At 54.5% G+C, this 27,707-nt stretch overlaps 1 protein-coding gene across 1 annotated transcript in view; it reads right to left on the bottom strand.

Moving 5' to 3' along the window:
• Positions 1 to 484: 484 nt before the first annotated feature.
• The window catches only part of OTOG (otogelin), a gene marked incomplete at both ends in the record, with an annotated part of 86,122 nt that continues 58,899 nt past the window's right edge, over positions 485 to 27,707 (bottom strand). Inside the window, 23 exons of the mRNA XM_079709280.1 lie at positions 485 to 685; positions 798 to 877; positions 3,209 to 3,254; positions 4,549 to 4,668; positions 4,852 to 4,956; positions 5,732 to 5,910; positions 6,036 to 6,111; positions 7,268 to 7,308; positions 8,605 to 8,703; positions 11,419 to 11,520; positions 12,206 to 12,313; positions 12,510 to 12,614; positions 13,211 to 13,423; positions 13,624 to 13,818; positions 15,739 to 15,877; positions 16,088 to 16,308; positions 18,949 to 19,132; positions 20,900 to 20,989; positions 21,550 to 21,695; positions 21,986 to 22,154; positions 22,985 to 24,789; positions 25,278 to 25,357; positions 26,105 to 26,222. Coding sequence (XP_079565406.1) covers positions 485 to 685; positions 798 to 877; positions 3,209 to 3,254; positions 4,549 to 4,668; positions 4,852 to 4,956; positions 5,732 to 5,910; positions 6,036 to 6,111; positions 7,268 to 7,308; positions 8,605 to 8,703; positions 11,419 to 11,520; positions 12,206 to 12,313; positions 12,510 to 12,614; positions 13,211 to 13,423; positions 13,624 to 13,818; positions 15,739 to 15,877; positions 16,088 to 16,308; positions 18,949 to 19,132; positions 20,900 to 20,989; positions 21,550 to 21,695; positions 21,986 to 22,154; positions 22,985 to 24,789; positions 25,278 to 25,357; positions 26,105 to 26,222 — 4,622 coding nt within the window. The remainder of the gene's footprint in view (positions 686 to 797; positions 878 to 3,208; positions 3,255 to 4,548; positions 4,669 to 4,851; positions 4,957 to 5,731; positions 5,911 to 6,035; positions 6,112 to 7,267; positions 7,309 to 8,604; positions 8,704 to 11,418; positions 11,521 to 12,205; positions 12,314 to 12,509; positions 12,615 to 13,210; positions 13,424 to 13,623; positions 13,819 to 15,738; positions 15,878 to 16,087; positions 16,309 to 18,948; positions 19,133 to 20,899; positions 20,990 to 21,549; positions 21,696 to 21,985; positions 22,155 to 22,984; positions 24,790 to 25,277; positions 25,358 to 26,104; positions 26,223 to 27,707) is intronic.

Genomic DNA, 27,707 nt, shown 5'->3' with positions numbered 1-27,707 from the left:
CAGACCTGGATGTTTCCATTTAAGCCCCCTTTTCTTTTACTGAGCCTGTGGTTCTTCTGTGGTCAAAAGGGCCGAGAAAGAGAATGGGCCACCACATCTGGCCCCTCCACTGGGTCTTGGGTCCAGCCCTGGTCCTGGCTTCTCAGGAAAACTCTTACCCCCTCTACCAAAGCACTGCAGCCAGAGTCACAGATGTGCAGGGGCTGATGCCCCTGACTGAGGGCCCTTCCCAGCCCTCAAGCCAGGGACAGAGCTGAGTTCCCTGAGCCCCAAGCTGTGGCACTCTCCCATATGTGGAGGAGGGGAAGCCCAGAGAGGGAGCCAGGATGGGCCGGTGTGGCCCGTTCCAGTCACTCTCTGTGTCTCTGCCCGCCATTCCATGCTCAGCATGTACCAGCTCTCCACACCTTTAGTGCCCCCCGCCCACCCTACACTGGGCCAGCTGGAAGCAAAAAGTGGTCCAGCCCGCCCCAGCCCCCAGGCCTCAGGACCACTGGCAGGCACAGTCAGTGGGCTCCTGCACGATATAGGGCACCCAGGTGGCGTTGGTGGCACAGAAGAGCTGCACATAACGCCGCTGCAGGCCCACCTCACGGCAGCACTTGCAGAAGCGGGCGTAGGTGTTGATGTTGTAGTTGTAGATGCTGGCGGATGGACACCTCCCATCGCAGGACACTAGGTTCACCTGGAGACAGGCAGGCCAGTGAGGCAGCCTGTGTGGCTTCCATCCCCCAAAGCCCCCCCATCCCCATCTTCGGCTGCACCCCGCCCCCCCCCGCCTTGCTGGGGCCACGCACAGGGGTGTTGCTCCTGCATTCATTCTTGCGGATGGTCATGCGGATAGTCACCTTCTTGCAAGAGCGTCCATCCTCTTTACCTGGGGGGACAGGGTGGGTGAGGCAGCTGCGGCTGAGTAGCGCTCCGGGGGCAGCAGGCTGGGCCAGACTGGGCAGTTAGTGTCATGCTGGAGGGTCCCTCTACCAGCGTTAGTGCCCATGCATTAGAGCCCCTCCCTTTTAACTCAGTGCCCTGGAAGGAGGTGGAGGTGACAAGGCAGGGGAGATGGGTGAGACAGGGAGGGATGCCAGGGACAGCCTGGGGACTCTGGGCTAGGGAAGACGAGGATTTGGGGACAAGGCAAGCTGCCTGCCCACCCCAGCCCCAAAGCCTGTCTCTAATCCGTTGGCGACCCTGGATGTATCCTCTCCCCTCTCTGAGCTTCAGTTCAAGCATTAAGATGCCGCAATTGCCTGAGTGAATGGAAACCCCAGTCCCTAGCACGATGCTTGCACATAGCAGGATCACTCGGTTTCCGTAGCTATCAAACAGGACAGGGCCAGGAGTCACCCACCTCACACAGCTGTTACAGAGATGGAAATTGATAAGCATGCAGTTTCTTCTGCCTGGACCATGCTTCCCAAAGACAACCAATCACATGGCTCATTTACACCCTCACCTGCTCAAGTATATCCTCGCCAAGGCCTTTCCTGATCTTCTTGAAACTACAAAATCCTCCCTCCACCCAACCTCCCTCCCTGACCCCACCCTTCCTTATTTCTATCCAGGGCACTGTCACCTTCCTGAGAGACACCCTTGTAATGATGCTCTTGACGTGTAAGCTTTAGGGTCTTCCTTTGCACAGCCTCCTTCCACAATTTGTTGTGAGTTCTCATGTTCTAAATAAATCTTCACTTTCATACCTCAGTATGGATTTGTAAGTTTGTGTTCTTTTTCTTAATGAAGCCCCCCCACCAATTGCATAAATTTCAGCCCCCATAAAACCAGATGCATCCATCTTATTGTAATTTCACTTGCTATTCTGTCTCTCCTATTAGAACGTCAGCTCTATGGGGCTGTGTCTTTTATGCTGTGTCTACAGTGCCTAGAACAGGGCCTGGCGTATTGGTGCTAAATAAATATTTGCCAGATGCATAGACTCCCTCTGTGACACCAGGGTGCCTGTGGGAAATGGGGTGGAATCCCCTTTTCTGGACTCTGGGTTTCACCAAGTAGGTTTCTGACCACACTGGCTGGAGGTCTCCTGGCCAGAGCTAAGTTCACTTTTTCCTCCCTCTCTGCTCCCAGGAGACAGGAGAACTGAGAGCTGTCCTGGCCATGGCCTCAGGGTCCTGGACTGAGACCAGCTGAGTAACCAGCGGTAGCAAAGCAGTGGTGGCATTGGGCATTGGTGGGCACTGGGCACCAAGAGAGTGGGCACTGCTGAAGCATTCCCATGCAAGCCCAGGGGTGCAGCGTGCTACCCAGCATGCACTGCTGGCCCTAAGGCCTTTGCCAGAGGCAGGGAGCAGGGGCACCACACTCCCCTCCCCCACCCCCAGAGCTCAGGGCCACCTAGCAGAAGGGACATTGGCAGAAATAGCAACGCGGCTACACGCCTCCAGTCCCGCGGGCTTCCGAGAGGAGTACCTGGGTGGCAGTGGACACTAACCCGTGGAGGAGAGGCAGGGCTAACGGGGACCAAGGGAAACAGGGTCCCCGGGGAACCTGGGGAGAGGGACACGGGTCACAGGGAGCACACGGGACATTCAGGGAACATTGAGTTGTGGGTCAGAGATCAGCCAGTGAGTCACTGAGCCCAGTTTCCTTGGAATATGTGAAGTGGACATAAAAGGGTCCAAAATTCTACATCCCTCCAAGGAAAGGTTGAGAGCCCTGGGGGATGGGAGGCACGTGGGCAAAGGTCCTAAGGCTGATTGGAACATGCACGCACATGCAGTTGGGGCTGCAGGTTCCAGGGGCCAGGGGTGAGGACAGACGCACCGAGCTCTCACTCAGACTCAGTCTGGGAGCCCATGGGCCTGAAGGCGCCTCCATGACAAGGCTCCTGACCACAGGGAGAATTCATGTGGGGGGCATCTCGGCTGGAGGTCATGGCAGGCCATGGCAGGAGGTGGCAGAGCAGCTGGTCAGTTACTGACCTCCTGGACCCAACATCCCAATGTCCCGTCTCCAACAGGAGCACAGGCCTTTTGTTGGGACAGGGATGTGAGCATGGCCCCTGCCCACCTGCAGATCTGTGCTTGTGCCATGAGCCCCATGGTGGGGGGTGTTATCCCTTCAACTACTCACCCCTGAAGAGCCACCACTGGAGGCGCCAGGCCAGGAACCTGGCCCTCTGAGCCCCAACATGACACCTTGTCCCCCCCACCAGAGCCCCTCAGCCCTGGCCTCTGCCATGCTCACTCACATGTCCTGCAGCATCCTTCCAAGGAAGGTACCACCGAGCCCCCAGCCTAGAAGGAGAGGAGGAGAGGTGGGTAGGAGACCACATCCTAGGCCAGGAGCCAAGAATCCCAGCAAGAGGCAAAAAGACTGCTAGAGTCTAGACTCCTTTCCTCCAATGATGCTCCAGGGCAGGAGTTCCAGGCCCCATTGTCCATCAGGCCCTGGCCAGAGGGGGAAGGGGCCCCTGAGCTGGCCATTGAGAGCCACAGGGGCTAACCCAATTGGTTGGGACACTGGCACTGAGGCTGGAGGCTGGGTAAAGATGGTGCAGGGCACCAGGGCCTCCTGTTTTTCCAGTGGCAGCTCTCCTTATATACCCCCTCACACCCAGTACTGTCGTCCGCCTTAGTGTTTCCTGCACAGAGGGTCAGGGAGGGGAGGGGTTAGGGACTGACCCACTTGGGTCAGTGGCCTGGGCTCTATCTCAGCCCTGGATAAGCTACCCCTTTGCTCTGAACTTAGTTTTCCCATCTCTAAAATGGGGCAATGATTCCTGATAGCCCTCCTCCTCTACTGTGAAATTGATAAAACGATGGATGTGACAGTTCTTTGTAAATGAGTGTGTGTGTGTCTGTGTGTGTGCGTGTGTGAGCGTGGGTCTAAGTATATGTGTGTGGTTTTGTGAGCACATACATGTGTGTACATGTGTGATTTTGCATGTGTGTGTCTGTGTGGAGAGAATGCTTGGATGTGTGTAATTGTTTTCTAAGTGAGACCAGAAATTTTTAAATGCCCAATATTAACGTCAAGAACTCTAATAATTCAACAATAATCCCAAACCCTCCAGGAAATCATTTTCCTTGAGGTGTGCCCATAGTGACAGCTGTCCATGCTAGTGCTGGACCCCTGTTAGCCCATCGCAGGACTGAACTGTGCGTCTGCGTGGTGTGTGCATGTAAGCATGCCTTGGCGTGTGACAGTACGTGGTATGTGTACTGGCTTGCCAAGGTGTTAACGTCCCTGTGGAGTGTGTGGTGCCTGTGAGCAGCTGACTGCCCGTGTTGGTGTGTATGTGAGTGTGCCTAGAACATGCGACAGTGTATGTTTGCGTGCATCTGGGCATGGCCCTGTGATGTGTGAGGATGTGGTGTGATGCGTGAGGATGTGGTGCGATGTGGTCAGAGCAAAGATACACGGAGAGATGTGGAGTTGGGGTGGCAGGGCAGGTCCAGGCTCCAGGGAAGCCCTCCTTCCACAGCCCCCCACACCACAAGAGACCCCTGCCCCTACCCACCGCCACCACTAAGACAGCTGCTGCACCCGGCTTTAGGCCATGCTGCGTGGGAGGCGGCCAGCACTGACCTTGGCACACTCGGTCTCGTTGAGTGGTGGGCAGATGATGGGCGTGCGGATGAGCACGGCGCCCAGGGGTGTGCTGCTGCAGTGGTGGCGGTTGCAGTCTGCGATCCAGGATGCCCCGGGCTAGAGGGCACAGAGGTAGCCAGTGGGGACCTGTGGCCGATGGCCCTAGTGAACTGATAGGGCACAGCTCCAAAGACAGGTGCAGCCCAGGGCCTGGCACTGCCCAGGACCCCATCTGTTCCCAGCCCTGGGCCCTGGTCCTAGGTGTCCCCTCCTGGGATGCACAGTTAAGGGGCTGCATACCAAGAACAGGGAGGTGGTGCCATTGGGGAAAGTGAAGAGGCAGGACACGTTCCTGCAGGAACCACAGCAGGCCGCCAGGTCCCTCGGGTGCTCATACTCCTGGTTCTGCAGGACAGGGAGAGACGTGATGGGCCTCAGCCACGCACCCACCTCCACCCTCCTGCCTCTCCCACTGTCTGCTTGTCCCTGAGCCCAGAACCCAGAGAAAGGCCCCCTGTAGATGCTCAGAAAGGAAATTCCCAGCCTCCTTGTATCTCAGGCAGGAAGGTCATCCTTATATCTACCCTGAGCCTCAGGGTAGATATAAGGGTAGACAGCAGGTCCTAAACCCAGCCCCAGTGGACAAAGAGATGGCCTTGCTGGTAATTAAGGATGGCAGTTTTGATTCCAGATAGACTTTAGTTTGAGTCCCAGTTCTTGTGGCAATTTTGACAAATGGATGGACTTCCCTAAACCTCAGTTTTCTCATCTGAAAAATGGGAATAATTCCAATCCCTTTTATTCAACTCATACTTATTTCGCCCTTAATAGAAGCCAGTCACTGTCCTAAGTACTGGGCACGTATCAATAGAAGCACTCAACAAACGGTAGCAGTACAAACCAAGAGGATAGGGACCGTGCCAGGCATAAGTAGGTGCTTAATAAATGTGAGTTTTCTCTGTCAAATGCTCACCCTTGCCAGGCCTTCACTCTTGCTGTTCCCCTCCTGGCCTCAGCACTTTCCACAGAGGTCTCAGAGGTCCCCCCAATGCCCACTCTCTAGACTCATCCAAAGAGCTTGGTGGAGCTTGGAGGGCTCCTCTGATTCCCAGAGCACCAAGGGTCTGCAGGCCAGCTCCCCCTGGGCCCCCGCAGCCCGTCCTGCACCGCTGCCCCCTACCGCCTCGCAGTGGATGTCACACAGCACGGAGGTGGTGTTGATCTGGTAGAAGCTGGTAAGAGGGTCGAGCACGGTGGTGCAGCGGGATGTGTGGCACACGCCTTCTGCTGAGACTTCCACCACCGTCTGGCCCGGCTGCATCATCCCCAGCTGGCGGCTCAGACACACGGGGGCCTTCACTGGATGGGCAAGCAGGGCGGCGAGAGTCACCGAGAGCCCAGCACCCACACTGGCCCCAGGCCGGCTGGCCCACCCCTGGCTCACCCAGCTGGCCCGGCCTCCCCGGCTCCCCTTCCCCACTCACCGCACTCGTATTTGGTGCAGCCACACACGTTCTCCGCACTGTACATGAACACCTCGTCCAGCTGGGACTTCTCCCACTGGGTGGGCAGAGGCCGTCAGCACCCCGGGTGAGGAGACCCAGCCCCACCGTCCGGAGCAGCCTGCCACCTGGGGCCCCCTCTTGTCAGTCGTCTCCTTGCAGTGGGTGGGAGTGGGCGGCGGGGAGGGGCTGGCAGGCCTGTTAGCCAGGGGGGCCCTTGGAACCCTGTGAGCTCAGTCACCCTCCCTCGAGGATGCCCATGTGGCTCCCGAGCCTCCCCGCTGGGGAGCGCTCCCCAGTGTCCTCTCCCGGGCCTCAGGACTTTCCTGTCATTCTGAGCACCCACTGGCCACGTCAGCGAGGGCCCCCTGCATGGCTGCCAGCCCAGGGCCCTGCTTGCCTCATACGCTTCCCTTCCTTCTCACCAGTTAAAAGGAGAAGAGGATGGGATGGGGGACAAAATGAGAGAAAATGTGGGCTAGGTGGGAAAGAGGGAATACTTATAATCCAAAAAAACATGTAGAAAACATAACTTTAAGCATAACTTTCCATTTCTTAAAGTATTTTCACTTCTCTCAGTGGCCATGCAGCCTGGTGGTTAAGGGCATGTTCTCTGGAGTCAGATATCCTGGTTGCAATCCTGGCTCTGTGATTTACTAGCTACATGACCTTAACCTTAGTTTTCTTGTTTGTATAATTGAGATAATCATAGACACAATCTCATTGGGCTGTCGTGAGAATTAATATGATAATAGACATAAAAGGCCTAGGAAAGTTCCTGGCATATAGTTAGCTCTAGGTAAACATTAGCTACCATCATGAGTATCACCATCATCATCATCCCTGCCATCCCCGCCAGCAGCAGCAGCAGCATCTTCTTCACCACCACCACCACCACCATCCCCACCATCACCATCATCATCATTCCCACCATCCCCACCACCCGCACCATCACCACCAGCATCATCACCAGCATCAGCCTCAGCATCATCGTAGTACTTAATCCTCACCACAACTCTGAAGCATGATCAGGCCCACTTTACAAGCGAGGGCACTGTGCCCAGACAGCAGAGCTTGGGATGAGAATGCTGACTTGCAATTCAAGGCTCATTGCACTAGATTAAAGGAACAGGGTCTCCAAGAGAAGGGAAAGAGAAGGAAAGAAAAAGGGGGAGGCAGACCAGGGGGAGTGGGGACGAGGAGGGTCTTCATACCAGATGGCACCGGGGCACTGGGATTGTGTCGCAGTCACACTCTGAAAAACAGGAGGGGACAGGACCCACCTCACCAGAGGTGTCCAGGTGGGAGTCCCCCTGAGCCTCCCAGACCCCTCACTGCAGGTGCAGCTCCTCCTCTAGCTGCCCTCCATCCTGCATGGGGGCTGCAGCTCCCCTGGTTGGGCAGGTGGGGCGTGATGGGTCCAAATGCCGAGCTCCACATAGAATGGGTGGGAGGATAAACAGGTAAATGGATCAATACCAGGTTCCCTTCCATCACCTGGGCTTCATCCTTCCCCGTGCCCCGGAGCACATTCTAGAGCAGAATGGAGCCTCTCCAGGAAGGAACAAGGCAAGGGTGGAATTTCTGACCATCTGCATTTCCTAAATATATATGCTCAGCAAGCTGAGCTCTACTGCAAGCCTTCGCCCGTGAGCAGGTCCAGTTCTAAGCCGCGAGGGAGCTGGTTGCCGAGGCACTGCTGACTAACTTAAGGGCTCCACCAGTTCTAGCTTCAGGAGGAGGAGAAGTCAAGGTCACAGTGGCTGTGAAACACACTTGGGAGTCACCTATTCATGCAGCAAGTAGTTTTAGGTGCCTATGTGCCGAGATTTTTCTCTGTTCTGGGGACAAAGCCGTGGATAAAACAGACTAAAATTCCTGCCCTCGTGAAGTTTACATTCTAGTGAGGCCCGGAAAAAGCAAGCAAAATATCCAGATGCAAAACAGAGTTTCTCAACTTTTTTTCGAAAAACATCTTTTTAAAAAGATTTTTTTGATGTGGACCATTTTTAAAGTCTTTATTGAATTTGTTACAATATTGCTTCTGTTTTATGTTTTTTTTTTTTGGCCCCGAGGCATGTGGGATCTTAGCTCCCCGACCAGGGACTGAACCTGCACCACCTTCATTGGAAGGCGAAGTCCTCCTAACCACTGGACCACCAGGGAAGCCCCTGAAAAACGTTTTTATATAAAGCTCGCAGGTGTTCATTACCGATCACTGCCACTCCCTGCCTGCTTCTCAAAAGGATTTGAGGCGAATTTGAACAAAATCATATTTACTATCAGATGGTTGCAATAAAGACTTTTTAAGGTGGAGAAGTTCCTTTTTGGAACAGGGAAGTTGTTTTTTTCCTTCTTTTATCCTGGGGAGGCAAAGAATGTTCGGCACTCAGGAAGCGGGTGCAGCGAGAGGGCTATTTTGGCGGCTTCCCTCTGGTGACTCTGGAGGGGTCGAATCTGAGCCAAGTGGACAGTGGTGGCCCGGCTCCCCCTCCCCCCAGAGGCCAGGATCTCCGCCTTTGGGGAGGGGTGTCCCTGTGTGGGGACTTACCACAGGACTTGTACGGGCAGCAGCGGTCTGGGCTCCACACCTCCACCAGGGCAGCACCCATGCCACACTGCACGTGGGGACAGCGGAAGCTCTCACACACTGCATGGGCGGGGAGGCAGGGGACACATCAGCCACAGACACCTTGGAGCGGGAATCCTCAGAAACACACTGGTTAAGGAGGGGTACCTCCTAGCTCCTCCGAGGTCCCCCCAATGTCCTCGGACACCCTCTGGGGTCCCGGGGAGAAGACTGGGCTACTGAAGTCTCCCCGTAGAACTACATCAGGAGGCCCTCCTTCTGCCCTGGGAGGCACTAGCGACCTGACAGTGTCAGAACCTTAAATTCACTCAGCTGGGTCTCCCTCCCTTGGAGGCTGTGTCACCCTGAGAGTAGTGGTCAGAGGGGAGCGGGTGACCAGGTGAAGCTCCGCTGATGGGACAGTTTCTCTCTAAGAAGAACACAGCTTCTCCTACGCTGTGGAGACGTCATCCTCTTGTAGCCCACCTGGAGCCTGCTCTGCTTCAGCAGATGCTACACTCTAGGGCTCACACTTCCCTTCTTCCTGCTCTCCAGCCAGTCCCCTCTTAGTTTAGGATTCCTCGGCCATTCTCATTTATTGAGAGACCAAGGCAAGGAGCGAGGAATCCCTGGACACAACTTTTTGGTGGAGAGGGGAGGTGCCAGGGTCAACGCTGAAGGTGAAAGATTGTAAAACTTATCTGATTTACAAAAAAAAATTATTGGCACAGGTAAGGAGTATTAATCGGTGTTTCAAAAACATAAGAGGTAGAGGGAGAAGGACATTTGTATAATGTCCAAATAACCGGTTACTTTCTGGTTAAAAGAGGAAATTTGTAAAGGTAAGATGGACAGATCAGACAGCTGCCACCCTAATCCAGGGCCAACGTGAACCTCAGTTATAGTGGCTCAGCCACAGAGTACGCGTCTCCTGGTGTGATGTCCTATGAAGCTCGAGGAGAGTGTAGCCAAAGATTTTTAATTTGAAGCCACCAAGTCTTGGATCTAACTTCCAGTTTACAGGAAGCACAGTGGACAGAAGAACAAAGTAAATGGTTCCAAGAGGAAGCAACCAGATAAATCCAGAACATGAGACCTTCTGCAGGACCATAGCCCAAACTCTACAATTTAGCATCATACAGAAGAAGGAACATGTGCTAGATTAAAAGACATTTAAGAGACATAATGTTAATGTGTGGATCTGGATGGGATCCTGGATTGAACAGACCAGAAAAGCCATGGACTGGTACTCTAGGACTTGAAAATGTATCAACATGAAAGGTAAACATCATTAACTGAAAATACCTGGCTAAAAAAGAGCATGTACCGTATGACCTCATTTTGGTAAAACATACTTACCTAAGGGGGGAGAATATCTAGAAGGATCTGTACTGAGTTGGAGGATACTGACAATGAAATGCCTGGGAGGTAGGAAAATAGTGTTTTCATTTTCTTGTATTTACTTGGATTCTGTACTTTCTACAAGGCTTTGGTAGTGCTTTTGTAAGAAAAGTATAATGAAGACTGGGACAAGGTAATAATATTGATGGCCTCTGTTTATTGAGCACCTACTGGATGCCAAGCACTGTTATATTAAGGTACTATGTACACAGCACACACTTTACATATATTATCTCTAACCTTCACAACAGCCCCTCGAGGTACATACTATTATCACCATTACACAAATGAGGAACCTTGGCTCAGAGAGGTTGTACACTGCCCCAGGCCACACAGCTAGTAAATGGCTGGGGCTCAAAACCCTGACTGACTCCATATGCCTGTACTCACTCCACGTTACCGGAGTACTTTCTGAGAAACAGGGAGAGGGAGGCTGAGGAGGAGAGATGAGGAGAGAGGCTGGAGAGGAAGCACGCTGATCCTCTCCTCAGATGAGCTTTGTAAACACTTTGTGACAAGCGGCCTCTGAGCCCCCAGGTGGAGCTACTTGGTCGGGTATGGCCAAGCCTTTTGGGGAACTCTCAGTGGGAGCCTACATTGTTTCAAAGTTGGTTCCTGACATTGAACCAGTGGGGGTTGCCCTTGGGGTATCCTGGAGGAGGCCCCGCCCTACACTGCTCTGTGCCAGTTCAGTCTACCTCACATCTTTCCTACAGTTGGTAGGGAAAGGAATTTTTGTAAATTAAGTCATATTGAAATGTAAACATTTTGTTAATTTTCATCTATTAGGTTTGCTTAAAGTCCATGATGCTGGCTGTACTATGCTTATTAGGTACAATTAAGGTACAGTACACTGTACACAGTATACAGTACTATGTTAAGGTACATCCTACATACAGGTGTTATGTCCTGTAAAAATATCAGAAAGGGCTCACTTTTATTTATCATTGCAAAATAAAAGAGCTTCAGAGGCTTTAAAATGCAGCCTTGTGCAGGTACTATGGTAACAGTGGCGAAAGGGACCCCGAGGCAGGGGCCTTGGGTCAGTCAGTGAATGAGGACTGCGGATCCAGGCCGGGAGAATGGGAGTAGCCTAAGCATTTGTCTCTCAACCCAGGCCTCCCCCTGGCCCCTGGAAGCCTCCGTGGAGGGAACAGGGACTTTCCTTAGGAAGCCTCAGAGCTCCCTATGTGACAGCCTGTACCCCTGTCATCCAGCTCCCAGGGCCTGGCCCAGCTTCCTCAGGTGGGGTCTCCTTCCATGGTTTCCCCAGGGCTCGCCACCTGGGGGCTCCCTGTTGCCCCCTGTTGAACTCCCATGGGTCCTAGGGTGAGGACTCTGTGGAGGTCCCCGGAGCCCCTTCCGGCCCTGGCCCCCACATCCAGCAGGACTCACCACACTGGTACAGAGGGCAGCAGAGCTCCGTGGTGTTCCTGTCCACGGTAAGCGCCTCCCCTTCCTGACACTCGGGGATGGGATCTGGACAGTCGCCACAGGCTGAGGGGAGAGAAAGGCCACCGCTGTCACAGGCAGTACCTCTCCTGGGGAGCATGGTACAGAGCAGGTTGCTGGGGGAGGCACCTAAACCCCAGGTGTGGCAGGAGCCAGACTCATAGCATTACCGAACCAAACTTGGGTCTGCTCACCTGCGTGCAGTACCACCAATCTACTGACACTGGCATGGCATGAAGGAAAGTGCAGCATTTATTGCGGGCGCCAAGCAAGGAATTTGGGTCTTTTGAGCATTAGCCACTTGTTCTCCTTGCTTGGCACCTGCAATAAATGCTGCACTTTCCTTCATCCCATCCCAGTGTCAGTAGATTGGCTGTACTGCATGCAGGTGAGAGGACGCAAGTTTGGTTCGGTAACACTAGCAGTGTTCCACAGTCCTGTGTGACCTGTCCTGGAGGCAGAACCTGGAAGTTCTCTCTCACATCCACCTAAACTCTTACACTGAACAAGCACCAATTTTCTTGTGCTCAGTAATGTATGGGGTGAAGCGGTGGTGGTTTCCTCTTCTTCCTACACTTCCTTTTGGACAGAGATCTCACCTTTCTCCCCGTGCCCACTCCACCAGAAGATCCCCACCCTTTCCTCCCAGCCACCCAGGGAAGCCGGGGTGAGGAAGGAGGTGGCTGTGATCCAGGCATGCATGTTAACATCTGACGGCATGTCGACCCACCACAGAAGTAGGAGGTGCAGCACGAATCTCCCAGGCGGCCCGCAATCAGGGTCTGGTCCTGGCGACAGCTGGGGACCAGCTCTGCCTCACACAGGTCTGGGTCGCACTCTGGGGAAAAGACAGAATTTGGGCACTGGGAGCAGACCCTGCATGGCCACACCTGGACCCCCACCGTAGCTCTGCTTTCATCTCCAGCCAGAACCCAGTCCCCAGAGCTGTCCTTGCTCCCCTCGCCTGGCTGCAGGGCTTCCCTGCCCCTGGGTGGTAGGTATCCTCCCCTATCCCCCACGCTGGGACTTCTCACCACAACTGTAGCTGGGGCAGCAGGAGTCCTCCTGGAAGTGGGTGAGGAGTCGGTGGCCTGGGCTGCAGGTGGGGGCGAGGCCCTCACACAGAGTCTGGTTACACACTGGCCCAGGGGCCACAGGGACTGTCACCTGGAGGCTGGGACTCCCTCAGCCTCCAGCACCGCCCAGCCCCTGGACACCTGACCCCCAGTACTTCCCCTAGCCTCCAGGACCCATGTTCTTGGAGGGGACCTCTGAGGGTCACACAGGGTCCAGGACTGAGACAGAAGAGCAATCAGTGTTAACATTCATTGAGCTGGGCCATATGCCCACTGCTGTTCTACTAGATCAGTATCAACTTCTGTCATTCGCATAACAACCCAGAAGGTGGGTACTATTATCAGCCTCATGTTACAGAATTGACTGAGGCACGGAGGATGTTAAATGATCTCCTGAGGTCACAAGGCTGCAAGGTGGTGGAGGGAGCACCCACCAGGCTGCCTGGCTCCAGAGCCCGTGCCTTTAAGCCGTGCCCCACACTGACTCATAGGGCACAGCTCCCCTACCCCACCGCAGGTCCCCCACTCCCCCCAACACACCCCCATAAGACACTTTCATTTCTCCAGGCCTTATCCTATCCATCAAGGTTAAGAGGCAGGGCTGGGGCCTTTTAACCATCTTACAGTTGAGGTCTAGGGAAGTGCAGGGTGGGACTCACCACAGACAGTCCCCAGGCAGCAGGGATCCTCGGTGGGCAGGAGCAGAGCCACCTCCCCGAAGCGCGGGCAGCTTTCAGGGCGGGGGTCTGGGCAGCCCGGTCCCACTGGGACGATGGTGTCCGGAGCTTGGCACTGGTGCTGGCAACAGCCACTGAGGGAGCAGTTCCAGGTCTCCCCCAGGGCCCACGGCACCCCCGTGCTGTCCGTGCAGGCTGCAGTGGGCATGGCAGGGTGCAGGGGACTGAGGAAGGTGGGGACACCCAGACTGTCCCAGGCCAGACCCTCCCTGGGAAACTGACCACCCCCAAAGTAGACCTGGAGGGATGCAGGAGGCATCAGCCATGGGTAGCAGGAGGGTGAAGGAGACCCTAAGTTGAGGAGAGGGCCCTGCCCAGGTAGGGCAGGAACCTACCGCACTTCTCCTCGGGGATGCAGAGCCCCGAGCGGCGCCGGTGCAAGATAGTGCCCTCAGAGCAGACACAGCCCTCACCCAGCACCTGGCACTGCTCTGGGTCCAGCGGGCCCAGCAACCCATCCTGGCACGTCTCGGGGGGCTCACAGGCTGCCACACATGCCTGGTATGTGGAGTCGCTGGGGCACAGGAAGGCTGCAGGGGCACAGCAGCGGGCACCAGCCTGAGCTCAGACCCCAGGCAGAGTGAGGAGGGGGCTCAGAGCATCATCTGTGCCTCAGCAGAGAGTGCAAAGGGGTTTAGTGTCATTGCCTCCTTCCTCTAGATCAGGAGCCAGCAAAGCACAGCCCACAGCCCAAATCCAGCCTGCTGCTGTTTCTGCAAATAAAGTTTTATTGAAACACAGCCACGCCCATTCATTTACCCATTGTATCTGGCTGCTTTTGTACTAAAAGAGCAGAGCTGAGTAATTGTGACAGAGACCATATCGTCCCAAAAGCCTCAAATATTTACTATCTGGTCCTTTACAGAAAACATTTGCCAACCCCTTGCTATAGATCAGTGTTTCCAAACTTTCTTTTTTTTCTTTTTTTTTTTTTTTGCGGTACGCGGGCGTCTCACTGTTGTGGCCTCTCCCGTTGCGGAGCACAGGCTCCGGACGTGCAGGCTCAGCGGCCATGGCTCACGGGCCCAGCCGCTCCGCGGCATGTGGGATCTTCCCAGACCGGGGCACGAACCCGTGTCCCCTGCATCGGCAGGCGGACTCTTGACCACTGTGCCACCAGGGAAGCCCTCCAAACTTTCTTGATTGTAAAAACTAGATCTCACGTTGTGGTCCAATATACACGTGCATGTAAACAGTGCTCCTCAAGCCACTGTAAAAGAATCACTGAGAGCTTTTGCAACACCATGGCTGGGATCCCACCTCAGACCAACTGAATTAGCATTTCTGATTGTGGGGTCCAAGCATGAGTACTTTTTGAAGTTCCCTGGGTGATTTCAAAGGGTAGCTGGGATTGAGAATCACTGATATATTGAAACAAAAAACCTTTTCACAAGACAATACTTAATCATTCTAGGTGCAGTACACACTAGTATTTTTTATTCTATTGCATTTTTAAAATGCTGATGCTGACGCCCAAATCAGTGGGTATGCTGATTTCATACCCACTGAGTTGGGATCCACAGTTTGAAAAACACTACTCTAGATGATTTTGTCTTTTCATCTTCTATCTGTCTTATTATAGGTTTGGCCTTCCTTTGAGCTGTTTCCAGCCTTTCTGGATGTGTTCACATTTATAAATCACAATACTCTAGGCTGGTCCACCCCTGCCTACCCCACTAGTGCAAACCTAATGGGGGTGGGGAGGAATGGCTCTCACGTCCATCCTCAATGAAGGAGAGGAGAGACGAAAAGAGAAACATGACTAAAAGTTAAGAGAAAGGAACTAATATTTACTGGATAGTAACGTGTGATGGGCCTGTGTGAGGCACTCTGTACACATTATCTCATGTCATCTTCAAAACGACCCTCAAGAAAGTGTTATGGGGCTTCCCTGGTGGCGCAGTGGTTGAGAGTCCGCCTGCCGATGCAGGGGACACGGGTTCGTGCCCTGGTCCGGGAAGATCCCACATGCCGCGGAGCGGCTGGGCCCGTGAGCCGTGGCCGCTGAGCCTGCGCGTCTGGAGCCTGTGCTCCGCAACGGGAGAGGCCACGGCAGTGAGAGGCTCGCGTACCGCAAAAAAAAAAAAAAAAAAAGAAAGTGCTATGACCGCCCCCATTTTACAGATGAGGCAAGGAGACTCAAAGAAACTAAATAATAAACATAAAACATGTATTTGATGTATTTATATAAAGTATAATAAAAGTTAAAAATTTTAATTTGTTAGTATGTTTATAGATTTATTTAGAAAATATTTATAAATTTATTAATTAATATCCATTAGTGAGTGAATGACTAATTAAATCTGGGAAAGCCTAGACCTGGACTCAGGTCTGTGAGCCCTTCTCCCACTCTAACAGGGGTGAGGGGTGAGAGCAACAGCAGCCATGGAGGAGACCCCCCCGGCCCTTCCCCTCTCCTCCCCCTCCCCCTCCCCACCCCTGCAACTCACGGCAGTAGTCGGAGCGTCGCCACTTGATGCACACGTGGAACTTGTGGCACATGGCCACGTACACGGTCAGTGCCACGCAGGGCTGCTGCACGTACTTGGTGTCCCGGATCCACAGCTCACAGAATGACTCCGGGGTGACCTGGGTCGTGCATCAGACGGTGCTGCCTACCCACATCCCCCATATCTCAGGGCTCAGCTCCTCCCAGCCCGGCCCAGGGGCAACACGGAGCTTTGGCAGGCTCCCAATCTGTCCCAAGATCAACACCTCTAGGGAGCTCGCCCCCTGCAGGTAGATGCTGCCATTCTCAGCCCAGGAGGTCCCCCCACGCTGGACCCAGGTGACACCTACAAAGCGGTTGCAGACGCTGAATGTGTGGTTGGACACCATGCGAAGGCAGGGAGAGCAGTCGGCCGTGGCACAGCTGTCCGGGCGGAAGCGGGTCTGGCCCACCGAGGTCAGGGAGCTGGGCACCTGCCAGCTGTCCAGAAAGGGAGCAGGGTCCTCGGCCTCACCCACCACAGAGCCATCCTCCAGGGTGAGGTCATTGGCTGCGTCCCCATCACAGATACCTGAAAGGGGCAGAATCACCCCAGTGGCCATAATAATCACCCCTCCCAGGTCCCCAGCTGTCACACTGAATATTCCTCACAATAATTCTTTGAGGCTGGTATCACTGTTATCCCCACTTTATAGATGAGAGAAATAAGGTACAGAGAAGCTAAGAAATGCACTGTGTAAGAAACTGTCTTTGTTTAGGAAATACACACCGAAGTATCTAAGGATAAAGGAACACAATGTCTGAAACATATTTTCAAATGGTTCAGAAAAAATGCACTTATGTAAAAGGCATATGCATAGAAAAGTGAATATATAAAAAGGCATATATACATATATAAATGCATATATACACGCATATGTATGTATATATATAATATATACACGCATATATATATATATATATATATATATATATATATATATATATATATGGAGAGAGAGAGAAAGAGAAGCAAATAGGCAAAATGTGAACACTTGGTAAATCTGGGTCAAAAGTACATAGGAGTTCCTTATACTATTTTTGCAACTTCTAACTTTAACGTTATATCAAAATTAAAAGTTACTCCAAAAAATCTGCTTTAGCAGAGATTGCTAGCTAATTATAACACCTGTTTCCTCCCCTTCCTGGGCGGTCCACTAGCCTATTTCTCCCAGGCTCTCCTGTGGTTGGTGAGACCATGTGGTAAGTCCCCGCCAATAGAACATGAGTGAAGGTTATGGGCACCACTTCCAGGTTGGATCCGTAAAACCTGCCCGGCTCTTTTCCCTTCTGTGCAGTTGGAAGCTTGTGTTGAAAATGGCAGAGCCACAGGATGGAAGGAATCTCCATTTGGGAATTTATGTGTGCAAGGAATAAACTTCTATTGTGTTAAGGCACTGAGATGGGGGCAGGGCTGAAGTTTATCTGTCACAGCTTCTAACCTGACCTTAACCTCCAGCTTCATCTCTCACACTCTAGGCTCCAAACACACACTTCCCTGCCCTTGACTTTGCTTATGCTGCTCCTTCTGTCTGAAACACTTTCTCAGAAGTCCTTGCTTCACGGGCCCCTCAGATGCACCGTCCATGACTGTCCCGATTCTGTGTAACAGGTTCAGTTTGCAGGTCTGTTTTGCTCTCTGAGTGCAAAGATTCATTTTCCCTTATAGTCTCACTCTCTCACTATTCCCCCAAGTTGCCTAGCAGGTGCCCAAGATACCAATGTTAGTCTGGATAAAATAGAAATAAATTTGCTGACTTCCTCTCTGACACCTCCAGTCACCAATTTTGTGAATATAAAGCAGGATGTACTACAAAATCCTCAGATTTTTGTCAACAGTCCCAATGGTCAGATTTTTGGTCTTGGCATTGAGTCACTGAAGGGTGTCACAAAGGCATCCTAGGGAGAAGCTGGCCTGCCAGAGGCTGACCACAGCGCTCTGCATCAGGCACAAATAGTAGAAGGAAAAAATGGTGCGAAAGGGATAGCGGAGGAGGTGGTGATGGTGATGTGTGTGTGTGTGTGTGTGTGTGTGTGTGTAAGGAGAGAAGCTTGTGCCAGTAAGAATGGAAGCTTCGGGCTTCCCTGGTGGCGCAGTGGTTGAGAGTCCGCCTGCCGATGCAGGGCACACGGGTTCGTGCCCCGGTCCGGGAAGATCCCACTTGCCGCGGAGCGGCTGGGCCCGTGAGCCATGGCCGCTGAGCCTGCGCGTCTGGAGCCTGTGCTCCGCAACGGGAGAGGCCACAACAGTGAGAGGCCCGCGTACCACAAAAAAAAAATAAATAAGTAAAAAAAAAAAGAATGGAAGCTTCATAAGACACATTTTGTCTTTTTTGCCTACTGTTCTGTCTCTAGTGACTGGTACGTGGTAAATATGTGTTTATGTGTTGCACGAATGAAAGAATGAGCAGGGAGCAGGCTCACACTTGTTAGCTCCTGTGTAAAAGGCATTTTGAACACAGAGGCATGGGTGTGAATGAATAAAATGGGTGCAGATTTACAGATGGAGGGCATGCAAGTATGTGTGTGTAAGTATTCCTATGTCACCCATCATCATCATCACAACAGTTTGTCATGGAGCACCTTATGGGGGCCCACAACCTTCTGCACCTGCAAGGAGCGGCAGTCCACACTTAGACTCCTCCTGTACCTCTTGTTCTTATCAAAATACATCCAGGCCCTTAGGGCATGCTCTCTGCAACCATGCTGCAGCCTGAAGAGTACTAGTTCTGTGTTGTGGCAGCTCTGCTGTGTGATCTTAGGCAAGCCACTTAACCTCTCTGAGCCCCCTTTCTTCTTTAGTTCAATGGCCATCCCTCAGGGCTATTGTGTGGATGACCTGGAATAAGTGAGATCAGAGTGTAGAAGTGTTTTGTGAAGTGCCCAGGCATAGGCAGACAGGGAAGATTATCTGGTGTTAGGAAGCGATCAGCGAAGCTGACAATCTCGGCTGAAGTGACAACTGGCCAAGGCCAGAGCCCTGCGCCATCTCCCTGCTGGCAGCTTCAGCCCTAGAACACAAGACATTAGGTCTCTGCCCTGGCAGCTCTGCTGGTCCCACCTCTGGCCTGGCACTCTGTCCCAGCTTTCCCTGTTCCAGGGGAACCTGTGTCTGGGGGCAGAGGTGGACCCAGGAAGCATCCCCCTCCCCCCCAGCTGGGTCCCACCTCACCGCAGAGGCCACGGCCCTGGGCCTTGCTGGCTTTGCTGGCCTCCAGGATCATGAGTCCTGAGCTGTGGAGCCACTGGATCTGGATGTGTGACGGCGTCCGGATCACATACATGTGGCCTGTGTCCTCAATTCTGAACCCGTACCTGCTCACAGGGGGCCACACAGGCTGCAAGTCCACAAACACCTTGTGGGGGAGGGTGTTCAGTGTGAGCACAGCTTTTCTGCCTGTCTGTCCGTCCATCCCTCTCTCCATCCATCCATTTATCCAACTAGCAGTTATTGAGCATCTGCTACATGGCAGGCTCTGTTTCAGGCACACGCAACCAAGACACAGGGCAAGGTGGCATGGAAAAGTTCTAAAAACATGTTACAAGCACAAAACAATGAAACAAGAAATGCAACAGCTGGAGGCAGGTGACATCTACATGTCCAAAGAATCCTGAGCCCTTCTAATCACTCTTTTTCTGATTCTGCTCAGATCATTTCTTCTGGGAGACTGACCCTAAATCCCCAGCTGCTGGGTTGGGTACCCCTTCTCTGGGGTCTCCCCAGCTCTGTGCTGGCCTTTAAGACAAGATTTGTCCCCTCATCAAGGCCCTCCATGGGCTGTGAGTTTCTTAAGGGCAAAAACTGTGTCTCACTCACCTTTGAATCCCCAGCACCTGCCTTTGGGCCTGACATGAACTGGGGGCTCAAGCAATGTTTGTTAAATATGCAATACTTTAAACTCAAAGCTACAACCCCTGCTACTTACAGACAAGGTTAAATTTGTATGTATTATGGATTATTAGTTGTTTTACTATGTGGAAATGGGAGATGAAAATATTAGGATTTTAAAATATTTATAATGACTTTATACCCTCCCACCCAAGAATCACTGTTTTATTAATCACTTTGCAAATTATCCAGTGCATAAACTACTGTGTTGAATAGAGGGAGCCCTAGCCCAGTAGTCGGAAAACTTTGACCTTGGGCAAGTCCCTGGCTCTCTCAACCTAGCCTTTCGAGCTGTACAGACAGGGCCATGGGCTCCACAATGCTGGAGCACCTGGGATGAAACCCAGGGATTTTTATGCTTAAGCCTCCATCTCATGGAAAACCCACTGCCCTAAGCCTTGTTCCTGGGAGTCTCACACGGTGTGGCCCTTGTGTTCAATGTTCAAGAGCAGATTCTAGTAACAAGGCTGCAGGTCTGAGCTCAGGAACAGGCGGGGAGAGCCGACACTTTGGGACCTGAGGAGGAGATGAGTCAGCCCTACTCACCCTCCCACTGGGAAGAGCTAAGGCAGAACCCTCGGGGTGGGTACCCCACAGAGGGTGGGTTGTCGTTGGGCATCAGCCTCCTTGACAGAGGTGGGCTTGATGTGAAGCCGATGCAGCTTCGTGTGTTCACATGGCCTTATATTTTGGTAAACATTGCAGGAGTGAGATATTTTAACCACAATCATTTAAGGCTACTGTCTCTTGCCATTTAACTTCTTTTCGGTCGCAATATTCCTCCTGGTACACTTCCTCCCCTGACATTAAGAGTGGCCACAGGGCTTCCCTGGTGGCGCAGTGGTTGAGAGTCCACCTGCCGATGCAGGGGACACGGGTTCGTGCCCTGGTCCGGGAAGATCCCACATGCCGCGGAGCGGCTTGGCCCATGAGCCATGGCCGCCGACCCTGCGTGTCCGGAGCCTGTGCTCCACAACGGGAGAGGCCACAACAGTGAGAGGCCCGCGTACCACAAAAAAAAAAAAAAAAAAAAAAAAAAGAGTGGCCGCAAATATTCTAATTAAAATCACCTCCAAATATACCTAATTTTGCATTATTTTTCTTTAAAATAAGAGGATCCCTCCCTACCCTGACTCCCAGTTGTGAATAAGCCTCAAAGCCCCTCCTCCCCTGATGCTCCGCCCCTCTCCTGACTGCTGCCTTTCCCTGGGGGCTTGCTCTTTGATGCACTCACCTTCCGGCTGAAGCGGTCAATGGTGACCTGATGGGTCAGGTGAGTCACATTCAGCATCACCAGGCAGAATGGCGGCCAGTTCAGGTGCCCCTGCAGAGAGAACCCAGCCCTCATCTACCTGGAGCCCTGCTGCCGCCTCCTCCTGGGGAGCAACTCTTCCCCCCCGCAACCCAACCTTGCCTCAGTATGCTAGGGGCACCCACTGGGGCTGTGCAGATGGTGCACAGAGTCCCACAGAACATTCTGCTTCCACCTGACCTCCTGCAAGCCCCCCAGAAAGCTGCCTCCTTTCACCTGGCTCATGGGAGCATCCTAGTAGGCGGTTCCCTGCAGCCAGCACCCTTGACCACAGGCCATATCCTAGGCGTGGCATCCCAGCTCCTCTGCATTTCAGTGCCTCTCACAGGGGCCTAGGCAGCTGGGAATGGTGCAGGCCCCAGGAAGGGCCAGGAGGTGGCGCTCCACTCACTCTTTCCCCAGGCGTTGGTTCCAGAAGAGCCCCATGACTGAGACAGACGGAGCTGCTGCAGGGGCCTCTTCATCTGTCCTCGCCTCTGATAACCCTCAAAACCCAACGCACGGCTCAGTCTCCCCTCCAAACCTAGTCAGGTCCCAAGGCCCCAGCAGGAAGGGAAGCCGGGGACAGTCACCAGGTTGGCACTTTTGCAGTCGAGGACGTGGACAGTGACCATTTCATCGGGGCTCTGGCTGAGGATGTAGATGGCCTCCTTGAACAGGGCTACGTAGCTCCCGTCGAAGGTGACAAAGCTCAGATCAGGGAAGATTGAGCACCGGCCTGGGGAGGGCAGGGACGGGAAGAATAAACAGATGCCCCTGGGGCCAAGGCCACCCAGGAACATGAGGCCTTCTCCTGCGTGATCCAGAGGCCTTGGGGGGCTGGACGGTCACACAGAGATCAGAGGTCACAAGGGTAGGAAATCTGCCAGGTCAGGGGTCAGAGGTCCCACAGGGGGTTCATGTCAGGGTTAGCCTGAGGCTGGAAAGCACACAGGTGAGGGGCAGAGATTGTGCCGGGTTCGGGGTACGAGAAAGACATGGGAGGTGCCCGTGGACCCCACAACTCACAGGCACACTCCCAGAAGGGGCAGCAGCGGTCACCGCCCACCCTCACTGCGAGGCCCAGGACCCCACAGCTAGGGGGTGCAGTGCCCTGGGGACAGTGCTGGGACTGGTTCACTCGGATCAGTTGGCCCTCCAGGCAGATGTGGCGGACGCAGTCCTGCTCGGCGATTGGCTGGGGAACAGGGTGGAGGAACAGCCTGAGCGATCCCCTTGGGACCATGGTCACTCATTCCCCTGCTCCACCTACCCCCAAGCCGTAAGGGCACAGATCCTTACCCCATAGGTTCTGGCAGGTAGGGGACCCTGAGGTACAACGACACGGGAACGGTGCCTTCACCCTCCCTCCACCCACCCAACACACCATCAGGGGCCTAGGGCTGGGCTAAGAGTGAGACCGGGGTCGGGGGATTGAGTCCCAGAGAGTCTGCACATCCACCTGGCCCTGCAGAGAGTTCTAGGTACATAGGTATGCAGGCCCGCTAGCTCAGACTCGTAGAAACCCAAGCGCACGCACGCACACACAGTTTATCTCTTTTCTTACAAACGTATAGACATATACCATCTTGGAACACCACACATCATATGCACAAGAACACACACACAGACAGATGAGCGTTCACATGGAGTCCCATCCACGTAAACACAAACGAGTTCACACACAGTCCCATATGGGTACACACATACATGCAATGCACACAACAGCACACCATGCTGTCACACCAAGCCATCCAATGGGCCCCTGGGTCCCAGGTGGGGCATGGAGGGATGTGCTATGGCATCAGAGGCCCAGAGGGGCCTGGAGAATTTGCAGGCTCCAGGAGCTTGGGGCAGGGGTCAGGATGGTGACTAAACAGCCATCTGGCAGCCTGGAAGCTGGCTAAGGAGAAGCTGCCGCCGACCTTGAGGACATGAGAGCACGATGGTGTCCAAGCCCCGGGGTACAGGAGGAGGGAAGGCATGGAGGGTTCACGTACAGGGGTAGAACCCTGACAAGTCACTCACGACACAGGCGGCAGGTGTACTGGCTTCAGTGGTGGTGGCCAAGGCCTCGGCCGAAACTGCCGAGATGCTCTGGGCTGGAGCCGAGCGCCCAGACTGCTCGGTGGTAGCCTCTCCCTCCGGCTCTGCTTGGGGCTGAGGTCCTGCCGAGGTGCCATGGGACTCAGCCAGCTGGGGGAGCAGAACCAGCGAGCTCTCTCGGGAGGCCGTCCTGGCTGAGACTCTGCTCAGCGGGTGGGACGTGGGCACCAGTGGTACTGTGCCAGCCCAGGGGCCCTCAGCTTCCATCACCAAGGTAGCAGCAGTGTGGGCCACAGCAGGCGTGAGCTCTGTGGGGCCCCCCTGGGCAGGGCCATATATCCAGGTGGCCTGAGACACTTGCTTGGACAGGATGGCCATCTTCTCCGTGGTGCTCTTTCGTGGGCCAGCAGATACTGTGGAGGCCGCCCCCCCAGCCAGAGCCACAGCCACGACCCCAGAGGCTGGCAGCGTGGCCCCCAGAAGCAGGTCTGGAGCTGTGCCTGTTGCCTGAGGGACCAAATGACTGGGCGGGTGCACCTGGGCCAGGACAGCCGGGGTGAGGGGCAGTGCGGGGCTGAGTGTCCGAGCAGGCAGAGTCGTGGCCACGGCGGGAGATGCGGCCTGTTGCTGCAGTGGAGGGGGGATGGCAGAGACACTGGGGCCGGGCGTGGCCACGGGTGCGGACGTGCCCACCTTGGCCAGGGGCAGGCTGGTGTCGGGAGGCAGACCAGAGAGGAGCTGGGGCTGCCGAGTTGACTCCAGAGATGTGAAGGGTGTGGCCCCCAGCCCACGAGCCACCGTGGACAGGCTGGCGGCAGTTGCAGGCCCCGAGGGCAGAGTGGGAGGCCTGGTGGCTGCGGTGGCATGCGAAGCGGGGCGGGGCGGGGCCGTGGGGAATGGGCTCGGCAGTGGGGATGCTGGTGTGCCTGTGGCCTGGCTGGGCCCAGGGTGGACCTTCTCTGTGGATGGCGCTGTCTCCACCGTCTCAGTCACCAGGGGACTGGCAGGAATCTGTTCTGCGGCTGTTCTAGCCTCAGCTGGGGGGCTGCTGGGACTGGAAATGCCCTGGGACTGTACGGGCTGGGGGATCCCTGTCCCCGTCACGACCTCCGTTATTGCAGGTGTCGGCAAAGCCTCGTGGGATCCTGAGGAAGTGGGAGGCCTGGAGGTCACTGCAGGGGAAGCCACAGGCCTGGAGGAGGGACTTGCGGGCAACTCCAGGCTCGGGGAGGGCTGGAGGGGTGTCGTCTTAACAGGCAAGGAGCCAAGGCCTAGGACCGTCACGGCTTTGGTCACAAGAGGGAAGCGAGGTGCAGGGGGTGACGGGGAGGAGACTGTGATGTTGGCGCTCCCTGCAAAGATCACAGTCACCCTGGTCGTCTCCATGGCACCCGACCCCATGCCTGATGTGGGCATCTGCTGTGAAAGGGGAAGGGATGAGGGCTCTGGGACACGGGGGGTGGCCAGGTGGCTGGCGGTCACTCCCGTGCTGGCCGGGGCCTCTGTGGGGTGCTCGGGGACGTTAGATGCGGTGACCCCCGGTGGCTGCTTCTGAGTGGCCTGGGTGGGGCCTGGAGACAGAGCTGGCCCCTCAGTGGCTGTCATGGGTGGGTTCAGGGCCGTGGTGAGCGGGACAGCTGGCGTGGGTGATGGCCTGTGGGATGGGGCCCCGGGAGCTTCCTGTGGAGACTGCAGCTCCTCGTCACTGGGGGTGGGCAGCTCTTGACTGGGAGGCAGGGTCTCGTTGCCAAAGGCCTCCGTGGGAACCAAAACCATAGGCTCCACACCTGGGGCAGACCAGAGAAGAGGCTCAGCCAGTGGGGCCACTGCTGCCCCAGGGGTCATCACTGGGCAGGGCTGTGATGTGGGGCTCCTGGGCTGGCACCCTTGGTGAGGGGGGTAGGCAGCTTCTGACAGCCAGTCAGGCTGCCTGACCAACCCAGGGACTCTGTCACGTGGTGTTAGCAGGTCTGGACCCTGTCCCACACCTCAAACCCTGAGCCCAGAGCCCAGAGACCTCAGGTCTAAGTCTGGCCGCATTCTCAACATGTGACCCAAGCCAGTCCCTTCCCCACATGGGCCTCATTTTTCTCTCTGTGAACTGGGGGGAATGGACCAGATGAGGCCCCTGCCTGCTCTAGAGTGCTCTCCTTCCAGAGGCCCCTATGCTGACCCTGTTTCACCAGGGACCTGGGGGCTCTGGTGAGCATGACTGGTCAATGAGACCCGGGGGATTTACAGGTCCAAGGAGGGATGAGAAGTCCAGGCCACTCACAGTCCTCCAAGTAGACGCATCTCTGTGTGACTTCATCCAGGACCCTGGGGGTGGGGCACACAGGGACACAGCCTTCCACCCTGAGGACAGAGCAGTGTGCCAGTCAGCGGTCTGGAGCACCAGGAGGGCCACCGCCTTTCACCTGGATGGAGCACAGACCTCATCCTTTCTCATGACACACGTGTGTGTGTGTGCATCTCATGTACACACTCACATGAACCTCCGTGGAGACAGCATGTACAGGAGCACACATACCCAAACGTGCATGCTGCACACTCCTGCCCTCAGACTGAGAGGAAAACACGAACAAAGTCTGGTTATGTGCACACTTGTGCCCACACTCGCACATGCACACGTGTCTCCATTTAGGCGCATTCTCACCTTCCTCCTCCACGCCTGCAGGACTCAAAGCCATTCACATGGATACATATACGTCCACACAGTCCGCCAAAACATCAGTGCACCTTATGCACACACACCCAGCTGCACCAACACCCAGATACATGCAGCTCATACGCATGTACATACACACAGCTGTGTACAGCTGTGCACCCACAGCTACCCTTTGTACACCCACAGGGCTCAACTATACACACATGTGCACAAATCGACATTCACATATGCCCATATCAGGCAGGTTCACTCTGGTTCACACACATCCCCATACCCAGTATACCAAACATACCTACACAAGTACATGTGAATACACACACACACACACCACAGTATATGCTCATGCCTAAACCCACAGACTACATATAAACCCATTCACTCAGGTGTATGCTCAAATACACTGAGGTACACACCTTGACTCCATGCCACCTCACCTGGGCACATCCTGGCAGCTGGCTGCCCGTGGGTCCTGGCAGGTTTGGAAGCAGGGGCTGGCACAGGCATCGTAGCGCCACTCACAGGTGGGGTAGGGAGCCCCCGAGGGCTTGGCATCTGGAAAGGTGCCCCAACCCGAGACAGTGAGACTGGGCACCAGCTCCTGGTCAGGTGCCAGAGCACAGAGGTCATCCCAACTCAGCCCATGCCCACCCTGCTCCGTGGAAGAGATAAATGGACTCGTGCAAGAAAAGTGAAGACTGAAATGAGATGAAACGAAACAAAACAAAATCAAATCAAATCCAGCCTGAGGGGAAACCATATTCCTGAGAGTTGAGGTCGGTGGCTGGGGGATCTTTGGGTCGGGACTCTGGGAACTTGGTGGAGGGGCTGAGGACTGGGGGTGGGGTGCGACTATGGAATGGGCAGTTGGAGTTGGGCTTTGAGAGGTGGCCAAAGAAGAGGCTGGGACCCCTGATCTTTCTATAAGGCTGCCTTGTCACCCTGACCTTCTAGGACCTTGGTGGCCAGGCTTGCCCCCTTAGACCTTGGTAGCTAACAATAATAATACCAACAACAGCCAACTCTTAACACCAAGCACTACACTCAACATTTCACAAGTATTGACTCATTAATCCGCACAATAATTCTATGAAGTAGCACTCTTATTAGCCCCATTTTACAGATGAGGAAACTGAGCACAGAAGATGCCGGGAATATTAAACTTTCCCAAAGGAGATGTCCTCAAAAAAGGCCTTGTGGTCAGTGCCTTGACCAATGAAGGATCCTCAGGGAAAGTCTGGAGCCCGTGGGGTGCTTCGAGGCAGACAAGGCCCCAGACCATGTTGGCACGAGTGATCAGTCTCTGAAACCATGGCCTGAGCTGGGAGGTGTGGGCAAGCTCCCCAGCAGGCTGCAGGGAGCAATCCCACCCAGGCAGCCCCATCCTAACGAAGCCCCATCCCCAGTCCCCAAACTGCTGCTGACTGTGAAGAAGCCTGCTTTTATAAGATCCTTGAGACCAGAACTAGGAACTTACATCTGGGGAGCACCTACTATAAACCAGGCCCAGGGCAAAGCCCAGGAGATACAGTCAGTCCTCACCACAACCTTCTGAGGCAAATATCCCTGTTGCACAGATGAAGAAACAGGGTCAGGGAGAGGGGGCTGGGGCTCCTCCAAGGGCCAAGGACCGGGGTCGGGATTCGAACCCGAGGCTGTCTGCCTTCAGAGCCTGGGTGTCTTCCAGCAAGGGACACAGGTCCTGCCATCATAGCCAGTGATGAATCTGTCCTGGGTGGGGTTCACTGGTGGACTTGATAGGTGACCACTGAATGTGAGAGTGAGCTGGCCCAGCCCTGGGCTGGGAGGGGTGGGGGATGATAAATGAAAGGCTGACTGGGGCCATATTTACACATGTGTACATGTAAATGGATCCATTCCTACAGCACGGGTGCCCTCACAGGCACAAACATACGTGTGCACGTGCAGGACAGAGAGGGCAGCCTGGAGCAGTAAGGAAGTTGTGATCACTGTCTCCAGGGTTTAGGCAGAGGACAATTACTTTTGGGGCTGACCCACCTGGCAGGGAGACAGCAAAGG

Source organism: Hyperoodon ampullatus, assembly GCF_949752795.1.
Source record: "Hyperoodon ampullatus genome assembly, chromosome: 7".
Lineage (NCBI taxonomy): Eukaryota > Metazoa > Chordata > Mammalia > Artiodactyla > Ziphiidae > Hyperoodon > Hyperoodon ampullatus.
The sequence above is the reverse complement of the archived record's forward strand: the minus strand, read 5'-3'. Positions and strand labels throughout refer to the sequence as shown.